The sequence below is a fragment of the Carassius carassius genome, chromosome 5 (genome assembly GCF_963082965.1).
Source record: "Carassius carassius chromosome 5, fCarCar2.1, whole genome shotgun sequence".
NCBI lineage: Eukaryota > Metazoa > Chordata > Actinopteri > Cypriniformes > Cyprinidae > Carassius > Carassius carassius.
In genome coordinates this window covers 8,503,186-8,524,520 of record NC_081759.1, presented here as the reverse complement: position 1 = coordinate 8,524,520, position 21,335 = coordinate 8,503,186, and the positions used below count along the sequence as shown (strand labels likewise).

Here is a 21,335-nt window from a genome sequence, read left to right as displayed (position 1 = left end):
GTTTTAACGGAATCACCGGCTCACAGATCAGTTCAGGTTCATTTCGATCTGCCCATAACCCAAAAAGTGCATAGATCTTTGTAATTAGTCTGTTCATTTCCACCAGTTTGTTTATTTTACTCAGCTGTTTGCAGACCATAATGAGTCGATCATATTGCGATAGAAGCATCAACTCCTCTCCTGTGAACTTGTCCCCACCTCATCAATGTGACTGTAGGATCACTGAGATAGCATTATACTAATATCTTTACGGTTTGGGGGTCAGGGTTCTATACGATTTCAGTACAACAGGGGGGAAAAAAAACATCTAATATGCTCTGTTTCTTTTTATTTACTTTGAACAGACAGTAATACAATAATAAAAAAAACAAATCCACCTAGATGTGAAAATGCTAAATATTATTACATTATTTATTTATATATATATATATATATATATATATATATATATATATATATATATATATATATATATATATAAAATCTGCAGTGCATATATACATACAAGGAATACATATATTTGATTTAGTTTACGGATAACAAACGATGACAAAAGGTTTTTATTTGTTGTTTGTTGATTTTTAAATATAAAACTTGATGTGATTTATGTGTTGGTACTTTTTGTAACATCTTAAGCACATTTTAATACCATGATAATTTTGGTCACTATAACCGTGATAAGAAATTCATACTGTTACATCCCTAGTGTGTGTGTGTGTGTGTGTGTGTATATACTATTTTAAAATTGTATTTCACTTTTAGCCATTTCAGTTCAAGTTAAACACAATTTTTGGACATTGTTATGTAAGAAAAATAGTGATGATTATGCATTACTCAATCTCATGTTTTGCCAAGGTTCTCATTTTTGTGACGGCGCAATTTGTGCAGAAGGAACTGCCTCTTACCTCATCAAAGAAAACTTCTCTCGCTCTCTCTCTTGCTCTCTCTCTCTCCAAAAAACTTCTCTCTCTCTTCAAAAGCCCCCCCCCCCTCTTTTCAAAACTTTATCTCAATTTTTTTCCCTACCGCAAAAAGGCACCACCACAAGAAAGAGAGAGTGGGGAATGGAGGCTAGTTAATAATTAGCATGCAGTACCGAGTGATAGTGGCACCTGGTGGCCTGGACTGGTACTGCAAGCTAACTGTTAAATAGCCCCCCCCCCCCCCCCGCTGGCTAGTGAGGGGAAAGAAATTTGAAAGTTTCAGTGAGATAAAAAAATCCTTCTGATATTTTTTTCCCCATGTTGTGGTTCAGGGTTTCTGTAGTAAACACTCCTGATATATACAGGTACTTGCGCACACACACACATTCTGTAGACTGCAGATGCATGCATCAAGTTGATTTTATTTATCTGCAGAGAGTTCTGAGCGATGCACATATAGCTGTGGTTATTCACCTACACATAAATCTCTGCTCTTCTGCACCGTTATGAAGGTCTCCCACACAGAAGGGAAATACTGTATGCTTGTAAAATACTTCCTCTGCATTACTGAATTCAACATGAAATTAGATTAGGCTGCTGTGTGGAGTTTCTGAATTTGCTTTGATTGGTTCCAGGTCTCTCTAACATTCTTCTTATTGTTGTTCTCTAATTGTTTGCAAGACATAAATTGCCCCGCATGCACAGTTGTTGGAGCTTTGATCGTCTATATTTTGCTACATATAAACATGCTAAACACACCACACATATTATATATTTAAATTATTATGTATGTATATTTAGCTCTATCACTTAAAATCCCGCTCCTGTTTTTGTGCAGTTTCCTTCACTCTTGCTGAGCAGACCTGGAGTCATGAGTTGCCAGGAGGTGCCGAACCCCAGCCAGGAGCCAAAAGACACTGCTGTGGTCCCCACAGAGGCTGGAGCCACACAGGCAGTACCAACAACGTCTCCAAAGCTTCCCTCAGTGAACGTAAAGACCGAGGTGGCATCTCCCATTGAGTCTGTGGCCAGTAACGGCAAAGCGAGTGACGGCAACATACCTGCTGAAATCTGTGTGGTTTTAGGAAGCTCTCGTAACTCTCAAACACAAGGTACAACTCCAGAAGCATGTTTAGTAATGACATGCTAATAGGAGCTATATGTGTGAAGTATGTAAGCTACACATGCTCTACTGATTTTTAGTTATTCTGTTTGGAATGATTTATTTATTTCGTTTTTTTTTTTAAATATAATTAATATTATTAATTATTATTACCATTATAATGACTGCTTTCTATTTCAACCCCTTAAACCCAAAGTGTACTGTTGTACTACATACTGGAGTATCTCAAATGGTATGATATCATGCAGCTCAGAAATGTGCATATGTCATTTGAAAGTTTTCACAGAGTAGAATACAAGAAGCACAATTGTCTTGGACTTTTAACTAGTAATTTTTACCGGGGAAACAGTTATATTCTACCAAACGCTCCACCTGCATGAAGAATCAATGAGCATTTTCAATAAAACTTGTTTTGTTCAGAATTCAGACCCATGTTTTTACCCTGCAAACACGCAGAGCTTTAAATGTGAACTGGTTGATCGATAAGAAGACAATGCATTATCAAAATCTAAAAAGTATAGGGGTGTGCGATGTTGTCTGTGAATCCTGCAATAATATCGCAATGTTGTTTTAACTATGTGCGATTTGATGTTATCCAGTATATCATGAAAAGCAAACAAAATGCCTAAAGAGTGCGCGCATACGTTACGTGATGAAGTCTAGAAGGTTAGACTAGTGCGCATGCGTGTGCAGTTATAGTGCGTTCTTTCACTGCATGAATAAGTCTATTAAAATCCATTTAGAATTCATATACTTCAAAATATAAGGGCAGAAAATGTTTATATTAATATCATTTCATATAGTTAATATCACACAGATATTGCCATTTTTTTTCTCTCCAAAAGCCAGCATGACTACAAATGTGATCATATTTGTGCAGGTCTTAAAATGGTCTTAAATTTGAGCTTAAAATTAACAATACTTTTAGCAGGTTTTCTCGATTAAAGCGGTCATATGATGTGATTTCAAGTGTTACAAGCTGATTGTGCATAGATAAGATCCCTGAAGTTGCAAAGTCTTTTTCAAATTTAAGACTCCCTCACGCCCCACATGTCTATGTCACTATGTGGAAATATTTGTGTAATACTGACCAAATGTTCACGCAAACGAAGGAGGAGTAGTTTCATACCAGCTTCATCACAGTGTCTGTCACACGACTCTGTTCCCCTTTCAGGCTTGAACTGATGGTAAAACTTAATTATTAACTGTCTTTGCATTTATTTTGAAAGATGAAGTTCACAATTATGGAAAGGTGCATTACATTTCCGACTTGTGTTTGTGGTGTTCAGCCAATCACAGTGCACGAGGTCAATTGGTCAATCAGAGCAGACTGCGTTTGTCAGAAGGACCTAGTATAATGTACAGTATTGTAATTTTTTTCCCCCAACATATTCTGTTACACCACAAACACAAAATAATGATATTTAAAAAAGCACGATATGACCCCTTTTAAAAGTGCCTGAACTCACTATTATTTGTCACTTAGATCTAAATATATTCCTTATGGAGTTATAACAAATGTATGCATTTATTTTCTTAACAGAATTGGCAAACTTGAAAAAAAAATGGATATTTGTAAATGTGGATATTGGAATCGGCCAAGAAAATTGTCATTGGTGAATCTCTAATATGAACGCAACATCTTTTGTTATTTGACCAGTTTTCATTTTCTGCAATTTATCAAATGATACCTTTTAAATTATATCTAGCATTTGACTATCCTTCCTACAGTTTTGGCGTTATGAGTCATTGCTTTTTTGTATGTCACTCAGAAAAAAACAACTCTATGCCTTCTATGTGTCAAGGGCTTAAAAAGGCTACATTGGTTCCAAATGCTATAACTTTTTTATTTACTTTATGCTATCACCACAAAATTTGATTAAGATGCAGCTCACATGTAGGGGAATTTTCCTCGTTATTTCCTTCCTGAGATATTGCATGCAAAATAAGGAAGATAAAAGGAATTTCCTTTCTCGAAATAATGAGAAACTTTCTCAAAAAACTTCTTTCTTAATGACAGATGAAACACTTTAGATTACAGAACAAAGCAATGTTTCTGGTGTTCCTGCATAGCCTTGACCACCATTTGGTGCTAGCATGCCATCACTCTTGCGTTGCACATGCGTGGATTGTGTATTATTGTGCTTTGAGGAAGTTTCTCATTATTTCGTCTTGATGAGAAGAGACTTATTACACATAAAAATATATATATATATATATATATAGTATTGATGAGAAGAGACTTATTACACATAAAAAAAAACAAACAAAAAAAAAAAAATATATGTATATGTAATTTTTTTTTTTTCTCTTTTTTTTTTTTTTTCAAGGAACACCTTGTAGTATTGTAGTTGAGCACAAGGCTTATTATAGAATGTAAAGCATGTTACCTGCCTGAAGATGTAATCACTTTCCTCTCTTCTTCTATTTTCTCGTACAGGCTCTTACATTTGTGGAGTATGTGGCAAAAAGTACAAGTACTACAACTGCTTTCAGACGCACGTCCGAGCTCACACAGGTGAGTCCTGCTCTGGACATAATGAATCTGGATGGGTTGGTCAGTTAACGAACCCTTATGTTCTAAGGCTCATGAACCTTAAATAAGTGTTTCAAGGCACTTTCCATAAAAAGGATACAAATTGGTCACCCATTACTAAAACAAAAATTTTACACTGTTGCCACTGTACTTATCCCCACATTTCAGAAAACACAAGTTTAATGAATACATATTTTTTTTGTTAAATATTGAATAATGAATGATGCTTTATATTTATATATACCAGTATATATGTGTGTGTGTGTGTGTGTGTATATGTGTATATATATATATATATATATATATATATATATAAGTATGTGTATATATGTGTATGTATATGTGTATATAATATATATATATATAAATATATATATATATATATATATATATATATATATATATATATATATAATGTATGTATGTATATATGTGTGTGTATGTATATATATATTTATTTATTTAGATTTACAAATTACAATTTGTAGTAATCACACGAAACCTCACATAAAATTTAAATAAAATTAAACGGGTCAAATATCATTTCAGTTTACATTTTCTAGATAGAAAGATAGACGGACAGACATTCAATTTAGTGTACTGAAATAACTGATATAGTACATAAAGAGGATGTATTATGTAGTGCATATACATAACTATTCCATTTTTTTGTTTTTTTAATTGATGCTTTTATTTTGTAAGATTGCATTTAATTGTTTAAAAATGTCTTTGGAGACATTTATAAATGCCTATTTCTGTTTCATAAAAATGCTGTACAATTCAGACTATCTGTTCATCAGAGAATTCTACATTTGCAAAATGTAACCGCTAATGCAATGTAGCATTTTAGGATTTTCAGTTGCAATTTCATCTCATGCTTTCTGCAGCACGTCTCATTGGTGTTATTAGCTTGTAAAGTGCTTGTCACAGACCTTACAGACTTTCTGCCGATTTGAACCTTTTCTTCTTATTTTCTGGTGTCAGGAATTTTCTCTACCTAAAGGGTAACGGCATCTCAGTCTCATTGTTAAAATTTTGACATTAAAATATACCATAAAATGCCATCTTAGATAAAAAAAAGAAAAGAAAAATACAACAACAAACAAACTTTAGAATACAATTTTATGCTTCTTGGTCGTTACATTGGTTAACAGAAGCATGGATTTCTTTCAATAACATCAGAATATATTTTCAAAAACTTATGAATTGAAGTGTAATTATGGGTAATGAATGTTTCTTTAAAAGTGCTGAATTGAAATGAAATCATTGAACTGAAATCCTAATTATAACCAAAGTCATTCAATTTGACAATTTTCATTACCATTTTATATATTTGTGTATATTTTGTGTGGTTTCTTGCTGTTCAGAGACTGATGCTGCTGGTTCTGGAGAAGGAGCTTCTCTTGGAATCAATAGTGAGTAGCATTTATTCATGGGACAGATCTTTGTATAATTGTCCTGGAATTTTCTAAATGAAGTGGGTAAAGCTGACTAGAGTTCTAGTCCCATCACATAATGATATCTTAAGTTTCTGTTCATATACGTCTTTGTTTTCTAATCCAGATTCTTTCCGCTATACATGTGACGTATGTGGGAAAAAATACAAGTACTACAGCTGTTTTCAGGAGCACCGAGACCTCCATGCAGTTGATGGTAAGGCTATTTATTAATTTGTTAAATTGTATTTTGGATAAACTGATAATTGGTGTTCTAGATAAAATATATTGGTAACACTTTTCTCAATTTTCACAATTCTCACTATTAACTAGTTGATTGTTATCATGGCTATTAGTAACATATTGGCTGTTTATTTGTGCTTATAATGCACATATTCTATATGACCGTATTCTACATTCCTTATCCTTCTCAATACCTAAACTTAACAACTACCTTACTAACTATTAATAAGCCACAAATTAGGAGTTTGAGGCAAATGTCATAGTTAAAAGTGTGTTAGTAGCGAGAAATTGACCTTAAAATAAAGTGACTAATATTAAAATGTAAAAATAAATAAAAAACATTGTTACTAGGATCAAGCAAATGTTGTTTTCTTAAATATATAGTTGATATAGAGTTAACTACTGAATGATACTGTATTTATACATGTCCTACTAAGGTTTCTCTCACAACTTGCTCGATCTTGATACAAAAAAAAAAAGCTGATGAGAAATATGTATAAATATCTTGACGTTTATTTCTAGTCATAGAGGACAACTTGACGTTTGTTCTTTTATTATTTTCTTTCCCAGATGAAGCATGGGTTTTAACTCCAGCAGCAATAAAACCGGTTACATTTTCATGAAAGATGAATTTTCTAAGATGGTGTTTGTTGGCGCTATTAATATATTATAAAAGCATCTTCTCCCCCTTCACTTTTCCTTTTTAAATACTCTTCCACTTTTTGTAATGACCAAATACTAGTTTTTAACATTGCTAACACCACTGACATGAAATCATTATTAAGACCCACAATGGGAAAACCAGTGATTTTGTTGTCTCCAGAGGTGCTGAGTACAAGATTGAGACTCCAACTAAAAGAGCTACCTTACATTCACTAACCTTGCGTCCTCTTGTTGTGTTGTCCAGATCCGTATGATCATGTGATACCAGTAGAAGACCTAAAAGAGGAGACCGAATCCTACCAGAAAATGGGACCAAGTAAGAGTTCTTAAAATGGTTTCGTCCTTGTTGATCACTTTGTTGCTTTAGTAGCTGACTTTATGGGACCTCCATCCATGAGTGATGACTCCTGAATAGGGCTGAGCGATCAACAGTATCATATTGAGATTGCGATTAAAGTGTATGTCAATATGATGATAAGCTCAAGATCAGTCAGTGTCCTGAGATGCACGCTTAGGACTACAGAAGTGCCTTTTTTTTGGGGCAGGTTTTGTCAGATGTCAGATTTTGTTGCTTGTATAAAGCATGATTTAGATGTGAGTTTGTGGCAAGCAGTTTTTTTTAGATTATATGATTTCTCCAGTCAGTTAGATAGGACTTGGTCTTGGATGCCTGAAATAGCTGCCCAGAGCCGTTTCAGATATGGCCATCAGGGAACAGACTCTCCTTTAAAGGGACTTTGGTTTAGTTTACTACACAAACTCAAATACACAGGATGCTAATGGTGTTTTCCGTTTTTGAGGACATGAACACACAAACTTCATCCCCAGAGCTGCCATGAGTCACTTGATCAGCTTAACATTTGAGAAAAGCATCAAATGCAAACTGAAATTAACAATCTTTTTGGTAAACATAAAAGTGTGATTTAATGTTAAGAAATTATGAAATGTATTGCTGTTGTATACTAAAAAGTAATAGTTATAAAATTAGGAATAGTATACAGCCAAGATATTTTTTCACCCATTTTTTAATTTATACATAATTTTATATATAATTTTAAACGTATTGATGGTTGTGCAGCATCTTATGTGATTAAAAAAAAAAGGTTTTAATTGAATGTTATATTTTCATGTGGTATTTAAGAGATTAATTTGTAATGTTAAAGTTTTATTAATTCATTTCTTTAGACACTGAGGATTTAGGGGGAAAAAATGATTTTATGGGGCTTAAATTAAAAGGTAACTTTGTGGAGTTTAATTGTGAACAAACTTTCCTTTCCGCTCGATTACATTATTTTTTTCATAGTTTTTTTTTTTCATGTCATCCAGCCCTACTTCTGAAGACCAAAAAGAATCAGCTTAAGATACAGCTTAAAGGGATAGTTCACCCAAAAATGAAAATTATGTCATTAATAACTCACCCTCATGTTGTTCCAAACCCGTAAGACCTCCGTTTATCTTTGGAACACAGTTTAAAATATTTTAGATTTAGTCCGAGAGCTTTCTGTCCCTCCATTGAAAATGTATGTACGGTATACTGTCCATGTCCAGAAAGGTAAGAAAAACATCATCAAAGTAGTCCATGTGACATCAGAGGGTCAGTTAGAATTTGTTGAAGCATCAAAAATACATTTTGGTCCAAAAATAACAAAAACTACGACTTTATTCCGCATTGTCTTGTCTTCCGGGTCTGTTGTGGTTTGGAACGACATGAGGATGAGTCATTCATGACATAATTTTCATTTTTGGGTGAACTATCCCTTTAATCCCCAGTCTGCATATAACCAGGCCTTGGCACAATTATGATCAGATTATTTGTCTTTGCGGTCATACTCTTGTTGTGTAGTTGCAAATGAGAGTCTTCTGCACAAGTGATTAGAGGGCACTCATGGCAAACTGCTGCTCTGTTTATCTCGGTCTCTGTTGGACATTAACACTGATCAAAATGATATTGATCCCAAGTTATATGCATGTCAGCATGTACCTGTATGCTCAGAGCTCAAGCACAGTAAAATAGACACTGTAAAAATGCAACCTTAGGGCACAGAAATTGATGTTTTGTATGAAAACTACAACTTTTTCTACAACTAATCTGACAACTATCTTTTAGCCCCTTTATATTTCCTGGTGTCACTAGCTTATCTGAAATCGCCTTTCTGAAAGTTCATAACTTCAACAGTATGCATGGCTTCCAGCAGCCGGCAGTTTACTCAATTTGTGCTCTTTTGCGCTTGCCTTTTGTCAAAACAAGTTTTAGCATCTTTAACGTTCTTAAAGGAGTATAAATATATAGTCGTGGCCAAAAATATCAGCCCCCTTGGTAAATATGGTTCAAAGAAGGCTGTGAAAATTTTTGATCTTTTATTTGAAAAATTCACAAAAATGTATCCTTTCATTGGATAATAAGAATTTAAAATGGGGGGGAATATCATTATGAAATAAAGGTTTTTCTCTAATACACATTGGCCACAATTAATGGCCCCCTTTTATTCAATACTTTTTGAAACCTCCATTTGCCAGTTTAACAGGTCTAAATTTTCTCCTATAATGCCTGATGAGGTTAGAGAACACCTGATAAGAGATCAGAGACCATTCCTTCATCCAGAATCACTGCAGACCCTTTAGATTCCCAGCTCCATGTTGGTGCTTCTTCTCTTCAGTTCACTCCTCTCATTTTCTACTGGGTTCAGGTCAGAGGACTGGAATGGCCATAGCAGAAGCTTGGTTTGAGCTCAGTGACCCATTTCTGTGTTGTTTTTGAGGTTTGTGTTTGGATTATTGTACAGTTGGAAGATCCAAACATGGACCATTTTAAGATTTCTAACAGTCACTTACTGATTTTTTTAATCTGTTGCTATTTGATAAGAATCCATGATGCCATGTGTCTAAACAAGATGTCCAGGACCTCCAGCAGGAATATAGGCCCACAACATCAAAAATACAGCAGTATATTTCATTGTACACATGGGGTACTTTTTATCTCTGTGTTCACCAAACCCATCTGGATTGTTTGCTGCTAAAAAGCTCATTTTTAGTTTCATCTGACCACAGAAGCCAGTCCCATTTGAAGTTCCAGTCTGATAACTGAATATGTTTTAGTTTTTTGGATAAGCTATGAGAATTTTTCTTGTAACCCTCCCAAACAACATGTGGTGATGTAGGTTCTATTTGACAATTTCTTTAAAGGTTTTCTGAACCAGAGATTCAACTATTTTCTCCAGTTCTCCAACTGTGATCCTTGAAGAGTCTTTGAGAGTTTGAGAGCCACTCAAACTCTCCTTCTCACCATGCATTAGGACGATATAGACACACGTCCTCTTCCAGGCAGATTCGTAACATTTTTATATTGATTGGAAATTCTTAATTATTGTCCTGATGGTGGAAATGGGAATTTTCACTGCTTTAGCTCTTTTTTTAAAGCCACTTCACCAATTTGTGAAGCTCAATTATCTTTTGCTGCACATCAGAAATATATTCTTTGGTTTATATTTCTCATTGTGATGGATTGTTAAGGGAATTTGGGCTTTTTCCCTCCTCTTTATATTTCTGTGAAACAGGTAGCTATGGCTGGATCATTTCATGTTTCTAATCATGCTGGAGTGCTCAAAATGGTGAATATGAGTGGGAATATACTTCAGAGATATTTTACTCATAAGAATTTCTAGGGGGGCCAATAATTATCCAACGAGTATTTGAGAAAAACCTTTATTTCATAATGGTATTCCCCCCCCCCCATTTTAAATTCTTATTATCCTATGAAAGTATACATTTTTGTGAATTTTTAAATAAAAGATCAAAAGGATTAACAATGCAGATGAATTTTCACAGCCTTCTTTGATCATATTTACCAAGGGACCTGATATTTTTGGCCACGACTGTACATCATTCTATTCCTGTAGTTGTTCCTCATTATTTCATTGGGGTTGTCATAATATTTGAGAAATTTGGAAAGGCTGACTATATGATCTGGTTGTAATGGTTTGTAGTTAAACAGTTTTCTTTCTCTTTCTTGTGATCATTTGTTCTCCTTTCCCCAGTCCAACTTCTGTGGCTCCCTGTGCAACCCATACCGGCCTTAGCAAATGTTTTATTGCATGAAGGATCTATCGATCTTTAAATGTCCACTCAGAATAGTAAAAACTGGAATTCCCTGCATCTGCATCTGTATCTGAATTGCTTTGTGGATCAAAAAACTCAGCCCTCGGAAACATTTTGGCACATGTTTTTTTGGGCTTAGGGTTTGAAGCGGAAGGTTCTTTTACTTTAGCCTTTTGCTTCTCCAAAGTTTTGAGCTTTCCATTTACCACTCTCAATTGGCCAGTTAGTGTATGTGTGTCCTATGCCTTAAAACAGACTGCATGAAACCCACAAAATTACAAAACATTGAGAGCGTTCATCCGAATTACAGTTGTGCTCCTAAGATTACATACTCCTTGCAGAATTTGCAAATGTTAATCATTTTAACTAAATAAGAGGGATCATGAAAATCACGTTATTGTTTTTAATACTGTCCTGAATAAGCTATTTCAAGTAACAGATGTTTATGTATTCTCCACAAGACAAAATAATAACTGAATTTATAAAAATGACCCCGTTCAAAATCTTAATACTGTAAACTGATCCTGGATGATCCATTACCCTCTTTCTGTATTGTGATCATTGTTTTTGAGTCCCTTGTTGGTCCTGAGCAGTTCAACTGCCAGCTGTTCTTCAGAAAAACCCTGCACAATCTTTGGTTTTCCAACATTTTCTGCATATTTGAACCTTGTCCAACATTGAGTGTATGATTTTCACATGGAGGATAATTGGGGGATTTATACATAACTATTATATAAGGTGAAAATATTTACTGATGCTAAATAAGGCAACACAATGCATTAAAGCTGGGGGTGTAAACTTTTTGAATTGGTTGATCAGGGTAACTTGTACTTTTTTTGTCTTTTGGGAAAATTTTAAGTTTATTTACCAAAAAGGTTTTAGTACCAGCCGTTTATCTGGGTGACCGACTTAGGAAAATGCATAGAGGAAGCTGAAGTTCAAATCTCTGCTAATGAGGAAAGCTACAGTAAACATGACACTTATCTAACTGCCATGAAGAAAACAGTGGAACTACTATGGCTTAAAGTAGACAATCTGGAGAATTGTGGCCACTGGAAAACACGCTCACTGAGCCCTGGCTCCCACTCCTACTGCAATTAAGCCCCCAAAAAGTGTCCTAGTGTGGTTTCTTTAATACTCAAAAAAGAGTCTGTACTCAAGGCAGCTCTAAATAAGCATGACATACATTATGACCATTTCAGCTTTATTCTGACTTGTCTGCGGAAGTTTTAAGTAGACAATGAGATGTGTATTGTGGCTTCACTTATCCAACTCAGCCCTGATGTTTTTACTAAGGGTAGATTCATCTTGATTCATCTGTTGATAGTATACTGAGTAGGGTTGGTTACTGAACTGAGTACCGAATAACTTTAAATCAATCAGTGCCAAATTTCGGTACCTGAGAATGCATCTGGGCGCATACGCTACAGAAAGAGAGAAAGAAAGACCCTGTGATGTGATGTCACCCCTGCAACTCATTCAAGCAACACACAGGTAAAGCCAAAATGTTCTGAAGTGTGGTTACATTTCTAGGGCCATATGGTTTCTGCGAAAATGTGGATGGGATTGCAGAGACAATTTATAAAAACGTAATATACTCTATAGCGCAGAATGCCACGGAATTGGTAAATTTAGGATGAATAAATCAAAAGTAGGTCTGCCACTTAATTTGAATTGCGATATGAACTAGTGTCTGTGAATATTAAAAATGCAAAAATACGGGTTAAATATTATTCCTACATGCTCTGCCTCTGTATTAATGAATGGCAGAAACGTGGATTTGTTTACTACATAAATACTAAAGCATGCGTGATGCTCGTGGTGATTTTATGCCTCTGAAGTCTCACTGTATGAAGGAATGAACACAAAAATGTAATATCCAGAGCTGCTTTGATCATTTTACAGTTTCATTTGAAACTGGACCAACAAGGGATTCATGAACAACCATCACAAAACAGAAAGAGAGTAATGGATCATCCAGGAAATGATGCACAGTTTTAAGATTCAAGGGTGTATAAACTTTTGAACGGGTTCATTTTTATAAATTCAGTTATTTTGACTTCTGGAGAATATATAAACATCTGTTATGTGAAATGGCTTATTCAGGACGGTATTAAACAATACCATAGAATTTTCATGATATCTCTCTGTATCAGATTTTAATCAAAGTGATTTTTTTTTGTTTTGTTGTTAATTTATGGATTATCATGTTTGGATCACTTAAACTCATTACTTGGAATGTCAAAGGGATCGTCCATGTAATAAAAAGGAGAAAATAAATCTAATAACATGCTTGAAAAAACAAAAACCTGAAATGGCACTGCTTCAGGAAACTAAATTATTTGATGCTGAACAATCTAAGCTTAGGAGAGCTCGGGTAGGTCAAGTTTACTTCACCTACTATTCACAGAATAAAAGAGGTACTGCCATTTTATTCCCTTTAATTCTGGAATATTCAGATCAGATCAGATCCTAAGGAGATTTATTGTGATCACAGGCTCAGTTCTTAAACATTATATAAATATCCTCAATGTGTATGTGCCAAATTATGATTTACCTAGTTTTAAATCATGGATGAATTTGTTTAACTATCATCGTAAAGGATTGGGTTTTCTTGCTGGTGACTTTAATTACATACTGAATGCTTCTTTGGACAAATCCTTTTCTACAAATGCATAGAACCCCCGGTCGTCCAGTGTTCTTAATAATTTATGCATAAACACTAGCTTGATTGACACATGGTGCCAGCTGACTATACTTTCTGTTCACACACTCATAATTCGTATTCTAGGCTTAACTACTTATTTATTTTTTATTCTTTGACCGTTTCTTCATGTAGTTCACTCCTGTCATATTGACTCTTGTCAGGTCATGCATCAGTGCATTTGCATATAGATCCATATTTTAGCATCCCCAGAACTTTAAATTAGAGATTCACTAGATCTCTTCTAAATAGTTACCCTTTTTGTTCAAGATAGTTTGTCACAATTTTGGCTTAATAACAGACTCTACAGTGTCTTCAGCTATGATAATGTTGCCAAAGACTAGACTTACTAGGCTAGAGCAAATACATAAGCAGTCTCCCACAGTACTACATGTAAAAGTGTTAGTGAATGCAAGGACTGAATTGAATCTGGATCACACTGGTCACATTCAAAAGTGTCTGGTTTTCATTAAGCAAAAATATTAGGAGTTTGGTAAGTCTTGGTAAGTTTCTTGCTTACTCATCATTTGAAGAATCAGAATAACAATTGCTCAATTAATATAAGGAATGTGAGTGGGGATGTTTCAAGTAACCCTTGGATTATTAATTGCATGTTCAGAGATTTTTATAAATACCTTTACAGCTGAGAAGCGACGGACTTGAACATTGCAGCCTATCTAAATTATATTTATTTGCCATTAATTGCATTAATTGTTTAAATGCACCATTCACAATAGAGGAAGTATGGACAGCGATTTAGGTTATGCCGAACTGGAAGTGTCTTGGGCCCAGATGGTTTTCCACTGGAATTTTTAAAGTAGTTCTGGCCGAAAATCTGTCAAATTCTGATGCACGTTATTAATATTTGGAAAGTTGAAATTCCGCTTTCCTTATATCTACTTCTGTAAGTCTGCTTTTAAAAAAGATAAAATCATTTGGATTGTTAATCTTACAGGCCCATTAGTCTTCTTAATGTTGACTACAAGATGCAAAGGTTTTAGCCCACAGGCTTGAAACTGTTTCTTAAAATTATAAATTTAGATTAGGCAGGTTTTGTGAAGTCTGGAAATGGCACAGATAAGTTACGTGACATGGGGCCAAGTATGGTGACCCATACTCCGAAATTAGTGCTCTGCATTTATCCCATACGAAGTACACACACACACACACACACACACACACACACACACACACACACACACACACACACACAAACAACAGTGAACACACATACACAATTAAAGACTTTCCAGCATCCAGTATTAGAAACACTTGGGGCTGGTTCCAATTTAATTTGAGTGATTAGATATCTTCACAAAGATTCAGTAACCAGTGTCAATGTGAACGGCTATAAAATTAATTTGGGCAAATCTGTCTCTTGGCCTTTAAATATTCCATATGATCTGGCTATACAATCCCATTTTCAGTTTTCAGAGAGAGGTCTTAAATATTTAGGCATTATTATTATTTTTATCTGATTTGAATACTTTTTTGAGACCAGTAATTCCACATCTAATAAATAAATAAAATTAAGAAAGTTTTGAAATGGTAAACCTCCTTGCCAACTTCTCTTCTTGGGACAGTCAATGTTATTAAAATGAATATTATCCCTCGATTAAATTATTGATTACAGTTTTTTTTTTTCATGTTATTTGACCCAGGCTTTTATAAATCACTGAAGTCTCACATATACTGTTGTATTTGGAACAATAAGCAACAGAGAGTTAGACTCTCTAAACTTGTAAAACAAAGGTTTTGGGGGAGGTCTTTCCTCACCTAACTTACAATTCTTTTATTGATCTGCTCAACTCAAAATTATATTAATTGGTTCATGAACATGCATGATTCTATATGGATTGATCTTAAATCTTTATATTGTTAACCCAGAAAACTTGAGTCCTTCCCATTCATCAACAGTGTAGATCAGATAAATTCCCTTATTGATAATGTCATTATTTATGCTATATTACTGGCTTCGGGAAACATTTTTTAAATATTTCTCCAGTTATCTCTGTCTAGTCTCCCTTGGATTTGGACACAGATTTTCCAGTTCAGATTAGGATTCCTGATAGAATAGAACGTTAAGGGTTTATCTTGCTAAATTGTTTGAACAACTTGAAGTAGATTATAAAATGTCCTTTTTTTTTCTTCCTCAAATATCTTGAGGAAGTCTTTTTTAAGGCAGGAAAAATTCTGTTTAAATGGATCTTGGAAACTTGGAAACTTTATTTATTTTTTATTTTAATATTTTAAAATTATTATTATTATTTTTTTTCAAATTGTACCTCAATTTCTCTACATGAACAAATTCAATTTTATTGTATTTTTTCATAGGATCTGTTTTACACCTGGTCACCTTCTTAGAATTTTCTCTTGTTGCTCATACCTTTTGTTTTAAATGTAAGACATTCAAAGGACACTTTTTTAAAAATTTATTTTGTGGTCACATTTTTCGATGTACTGTCGCTTTAAGAAACTGAAATCTGGTACTGATAAATCATCATGGTTCAAGTGGAATAATGAATCTCTGAAACATTGCATTTATCAGCACTAATGTGTTTGTCTAATGTAGCACTATGTTTTTGACTAATAACGGTGTTGGTTAATTACTGTATTTTGTGTTCTGTAGAAACGGGAAGTTACACGTGCGAGTATTGTGGAAAACAGTACAAATACTTCAACCCCTATCAGGAACATGTGGCTCTTCATGCTCCAATTAGTAAGTACTCACTTCATTACCTGTGTGTTGTGTTGTTCATGGCAGTTTTCTGCTAATAGATGAATAGAGGTGTGTAGAAGTTATAGATTAGACACTAACAGTAAAGGAAGCTCTAATCATTAAATATGGAGATGGTGGAAGCTTGTTCAGAAAACTACTATGTAACTTAATATACCAAGATTATAATTTCTGTTTTAAAACTACCCAATCTGTCTGCAATAAACTGTACAGGATCTCAAATTGTTATTGCGCTCTGCTGAAGTGTTCGCTGTAAAGTCTTTATTATCTTCGTCCTGTATCTTTCCTCCCATTTATCTCTTATTCCTGCATTGAGGATATGCAGAGGAGTTTGACATTGAAAGCTATTTAAAGTATGGTGAAAATATAGAAATGGGTCAAAGAGACTGTAGAGATGCTACCAGAATTAAATTTCAATTTGTTTCAAAATGACTGATTATTCTAAATGAGCTGTAAAATCTTCAGCGAGAAATAAATTGGTAAATTGGTAAAGCATGTTTTTTTTTTTTATGATTTAATTGTGGATGCCTGTGATTGTCATTGAGACATGTGTGATTAATCATTTGCTTTAGAGACATTTTAGACTTTGTTAAATCCCTACTATTGGCATTGCCTTTGCCAGGAATGTAGCAATATGGGTATTTTATTCTTTTTATGTAATACTTTCAAATGCCTATCACCATCATTACTCTCAGAAAAGTTACCACTATTGTTGTATTTGGTGAATTGGACACTTTCCATGAACAAGGTGCCAAATTGGGCTTGACGTGCATACAGCATTTTTCTTCCAAACGTAAGAATATGTAAGTAACAGCTTTCCCTGGTGTGAGCGAAATGGCCCAGCTTTGAAATAAACAGAATGATTTTAAACCATTTTGCATTTGACACTTCTTTTGATTTAGATTAAATCTGCCAGTCTATTGAAGCTCTAAGTAATCAGGAGTTATAAAATGATATCTGCTTAAATAAAAGTACTGGCTGATTCTGGTACCTTTTTTAATTGTTCTCAATGATCTGAAGAATTCTCAATTATCCTTTCAGTTTCAAGTAAAATATATTAATTAATTTAAATTTTAAATTGTTTAGTGCATAACTTGCGAAAATGGAGAGAATAATATAGTTAATATAGAATTATAAAGTTTGCTGAAAATAAAACTTATATGTCATAGAGGACAACCGATTTTACCAATATTGATAGCCCCCAAAAAAAGGTCAAAATATTTACAGGTATCTCTCTTTCTCACACACACACACACACACACACACACAGAGACAATGTTAAAGAATAAAGCTGAAAGGTTTTTTGCAGATTGGAATTTGTAAGGGAATTTTGCACAAGCTCATTGAGCATGCAAGTCTCTGCAAAGATTTCTATATCCTGTCCCTGGAGAAAGCTCTCCGTTAGCATTCCCGTTCATCCCAATGGCTTTTGCTTGTCTGGTGTGCTGACATCTTTGTTTATTGGCATTTTTCTGGACATTTACCTTTTTCTTTGTTTGTCTGAGCCATTCACCCAAGGAGTAAATGCTGTGTGACTTAACACTTTAGATGTGAAGAAAAACAATTACCTGACAACTCTTCACATATTTACATTCTTAGGAGCCTTCAACAAATCAAGCACTGGCAAAACAAATATCACAAGATTTCATATAATGTATTACATTAGTTGCTTGCCAAAAAAAAGTTATTCATCAGCTTACAATTCCCATAAATCAAGGAGAAATGCTTAAAAAACCAATTTCTTCTTTATTCATGGAAAATACCTTAATTATTTTGATTGGTGAACTAAGAATGATGAAATGAGCATTTCAGTTTTTCTTATCTTTGACTGATTTGTATTATTTAAGCCTATTTGATTTTTGCATTTGCAGAGGGAAATTATGGCCTTAAAATGGAAGGGAAAATGTCTAGCCAGTCAGGCCAGTCCAGTCGTGCAGACATCAACAATTCCCAGAACTCGAGTGGTAAGTGACATTGAAATCTTTAAAATCTTTCTCTTTTGATATTTGAATCTTGTGAAGTGTTTGCCCTTTGCTCACAGTGATATTTTACTGTCATAATCAAAGGTCTGCAGCATCTCCCTGCGGACCAACCTCCAAAATTGATGGAAAAAATAAACTTCTTTTCCCTTTAAATTAAGCCCATCTTTTGCATTTTACCTTGTTTAAGAATGAATAGATGCTTCTACTGGAAAATGGTTGTTTCGTTTAATAATGGACTCAACTGTGTAAAGTGAAGTGTGGCTTGAGGCACATATTCAACACTTTCTTTTTCTTAAATGTCAGTCAAGGTTGATTGCTTCAAAACAGTCATAATTTAGTTTTTACATTTTCCAGTCTAAATTAAACAGACTTGTTTCTATTGTATATTTCAGTGCTTTCTATAATGACCTCTTTTATGAATTGGTAACCTCTTCACTTGTGAATTGAGTAACACTGTTTGCTTAATCGTTCATTGGGGTTCATTTTTATTTGCCAAAGCTGCATCACATTGTAACAGATTAATAAAACATTCTGTAAAAAAAAAAAATGCTGTTAAAATCAAACTAAATGATGAAAAACAGTTCACCATTTGTCAGAATGGTCTTATTTTAACTGGAGTTGCATTGCTACAGACTGGAAAATTAGATTTTTATTTAAACATGAGCTTGAATTGTTCATACGTGAGGCTGGAATGGCCTCCGGTTTACTGTAGTAATGAATTTTAACACACCGAACACATAAGTACACTAGAGTAGAGAATAATGCTACACTACTTGTACACAGCCATTTATATCTAAATACTGCAAATATCACAAAAATGAGAGCTTCTTCCTGTTTAACATCCTTCCCCTTTGTCAGAGGTGTGAAGTTAAGTGTGGCCAAGTATGGTGACCCATACTCTGAATTTGTGCTCTGCATTTAATCCATCCAAGTGCTCACACACAGTAGTGAACACACACACACACACACACACCTGGAGCACTGGGCAGTCCTATTCCTGCAGCGCCAGTTGGGGGTTCGGTGCATCATCCCAGTCTTGGTATTGAGGGTGGAAGAGAGCACTATATTTTTATATTTTAAATTATTAAGCACATTTCTTTTACATATAAAATAAACCAAAAAAAAAAAATTTAACAGTCTGAAAAAGTCACAAATTATTAAATCCCCATGAGAAATATTCGAAACTAATGTAATGCAGAAATTGCAAAGTCAAAGGTGTGCTATTATGCATTTTCACTTTTTTAACTAAAGTTAGTCCCATTCAAAAGGAGATATTTTATTTAACATAAATCACTTTTCAAAAACTACAACGAATGACTCGTTTGGACTACAATGCATATTTTCTGAGATTTGTGATATCACAAATGTTCGATGAATGGGACGAGACCTGGTTGAGCTACACTAGAGAAGGCAACGAGTGCTGTTATCACTGAGTGCTGATTTCCCAAGGCAGACAAACTTAGAGTAGTTACAATCATCCGGGTTTAAATCACGCTCAAATTGATTTAATTTTTACCAATATTGACACTGAAGCTCGCAAGCAGCTATGGTAAGGGGCATGACATTCCCCGACCAGGCAGCGAGTGGTGCCAATCACAACACACACTTGCCCAGCTAACCAATCACAGCACATTTTGTATTTCAGAAGGTGGGCCTTCATTTGATACTGGAACTATTCGAACCGTTCAGGCCAGACTGTGGAGAGAGGTGTTGTAATAATGTAAAATATGTGAAAAATTTGTTTTTCTTACAACCTAGTATGAGAGCCTGTTCTGGTACACCCCCAAAACAAAATAAAGACTTTATAAAAGAGTGTAAAATGTAGCAAAATGCTAATTTGGTTATCCCCCCCCCCCCCCCCCCCCCCCAAAAAAAACTGAAGAAAATACATTACACAGAATTAAGGTGAAGAATTAGGTGTAAAACCATCAGGGACCATTTAGTCTCCACCACCACCATTTTCCAGAACTGCAACTTGGAGTCTCCAGAAGTGCAAGGTGTCAGGTTCTAAGAAATTTGCTTGTGTAAAAAAAATCCTAAAATAATGACCCTCACTTAATAAAAATAACATGCTGTAGTAAAGACTTGTTTTTTTTTTGGCTTTATAGACCGATTTGTTGACAATGGCTCTTGAAGGACCAGCACCACATCTTCTTGTACCACTATTTCAAGAATTTATCTTCAAGAATCTGGCAGTAAATTTAAGGAGCTATTTTTAGTCGATCTCTGCAAGACAGACTTTTTTTCAGGATGGGAGATAGACTAAAAATGAGCTCCTAAAACTTACTGCCAGATTCTAGAAGAGTCTCTAACATGATGACAACTTGCTCTTCTAGAGATTCCAGGACGGTTGCAGTTCTGGAAAATGGTGGTTCTGGAGACTAAATGGTCCCTGAAGGTTTAACACCTATTTCTTCACCTTAATTCTTAATAAATTTGCAGTTAACATGTCTTTTCTTATCCACCATTTTTTTTTTCCTTCTGACCCCACTGACCCAATGAGCATTTTGCTGTCCAATGGTCATGCCTTAACTTCGCAATTTCTGTATGGCATTCGTTTTTTTTTTATATTTCTCATGGGGATTTTATAATTTTTTACTTTTCATTGTGAAAAGTTGTGAGATTTGGCACACTGATAGAGGATTCTCTAACTCTAATTTGGAGTCTCTAACTCAAACTCTCTAGTTCCACCACTTGTCCAAATTTTTATTTATTTATGCTAATAACTTTTTAACCGTAAGCCAGAAAATGAAAATTCTTTGTTCCTCTGAATCCTTGGGAACAAATGCCAAGTTGAATGAACCCCAAAGATAAAAAATCGCAAGGTGTAGTTTTTTCGTTATTTTCAATTGTTCGAAAAACCTACTTTTTTTAACTCGTCCTAGACTGTTTG

The 21,335-nt window shown here is 34.5% G+C and overlaps 1 protein-coding gene across 4 annotated transcripts in view; it reads left to right on the top strand.

Annotated features, from left to right (window-relative positions):
* znf618 (zinc finger protein 618) overlaps positions 1-21,335 on the top strand; it is a 43,467-nt gene that overhangs the window by 14,500 nt on the left and 7,632 nt on the right. For all 4 annotated transcript variants that reach the window (XM_059549644.1, XM_059549646.1, XM_059549643.1 and 1 more), the window contains exons 3-9: positions 1,762-2,035; positions 4,487-4,564; positions 5,950-5,997; positions 6,146-6,235; positions 7,169-7,240; positions 16,353-16,442; positions 18,332-18,424. In XM_059549644.1, coding sequence (XP_059405627.1) covers positions 1,795-2,035; positions 4,487-4,564; positions 5,950-5,997; positions 6,146-6,235; positions 7,169-7,240; positions 16,353-16,442; positions 18,332-18,424 — 712 coding nt within the window. In that variant the 5' untranslated portion in view covers positions 1,762-1,794. The remainder of the gene's footprint in view (positions 1-1,761; positions 2,036-4,486; positions 4,565-5,949; positions 5,998-6,145; positions 6,236-7,168; positions 7,241-16,352; positions 16,443-18,331; positions 18,425-21,335) is intronic.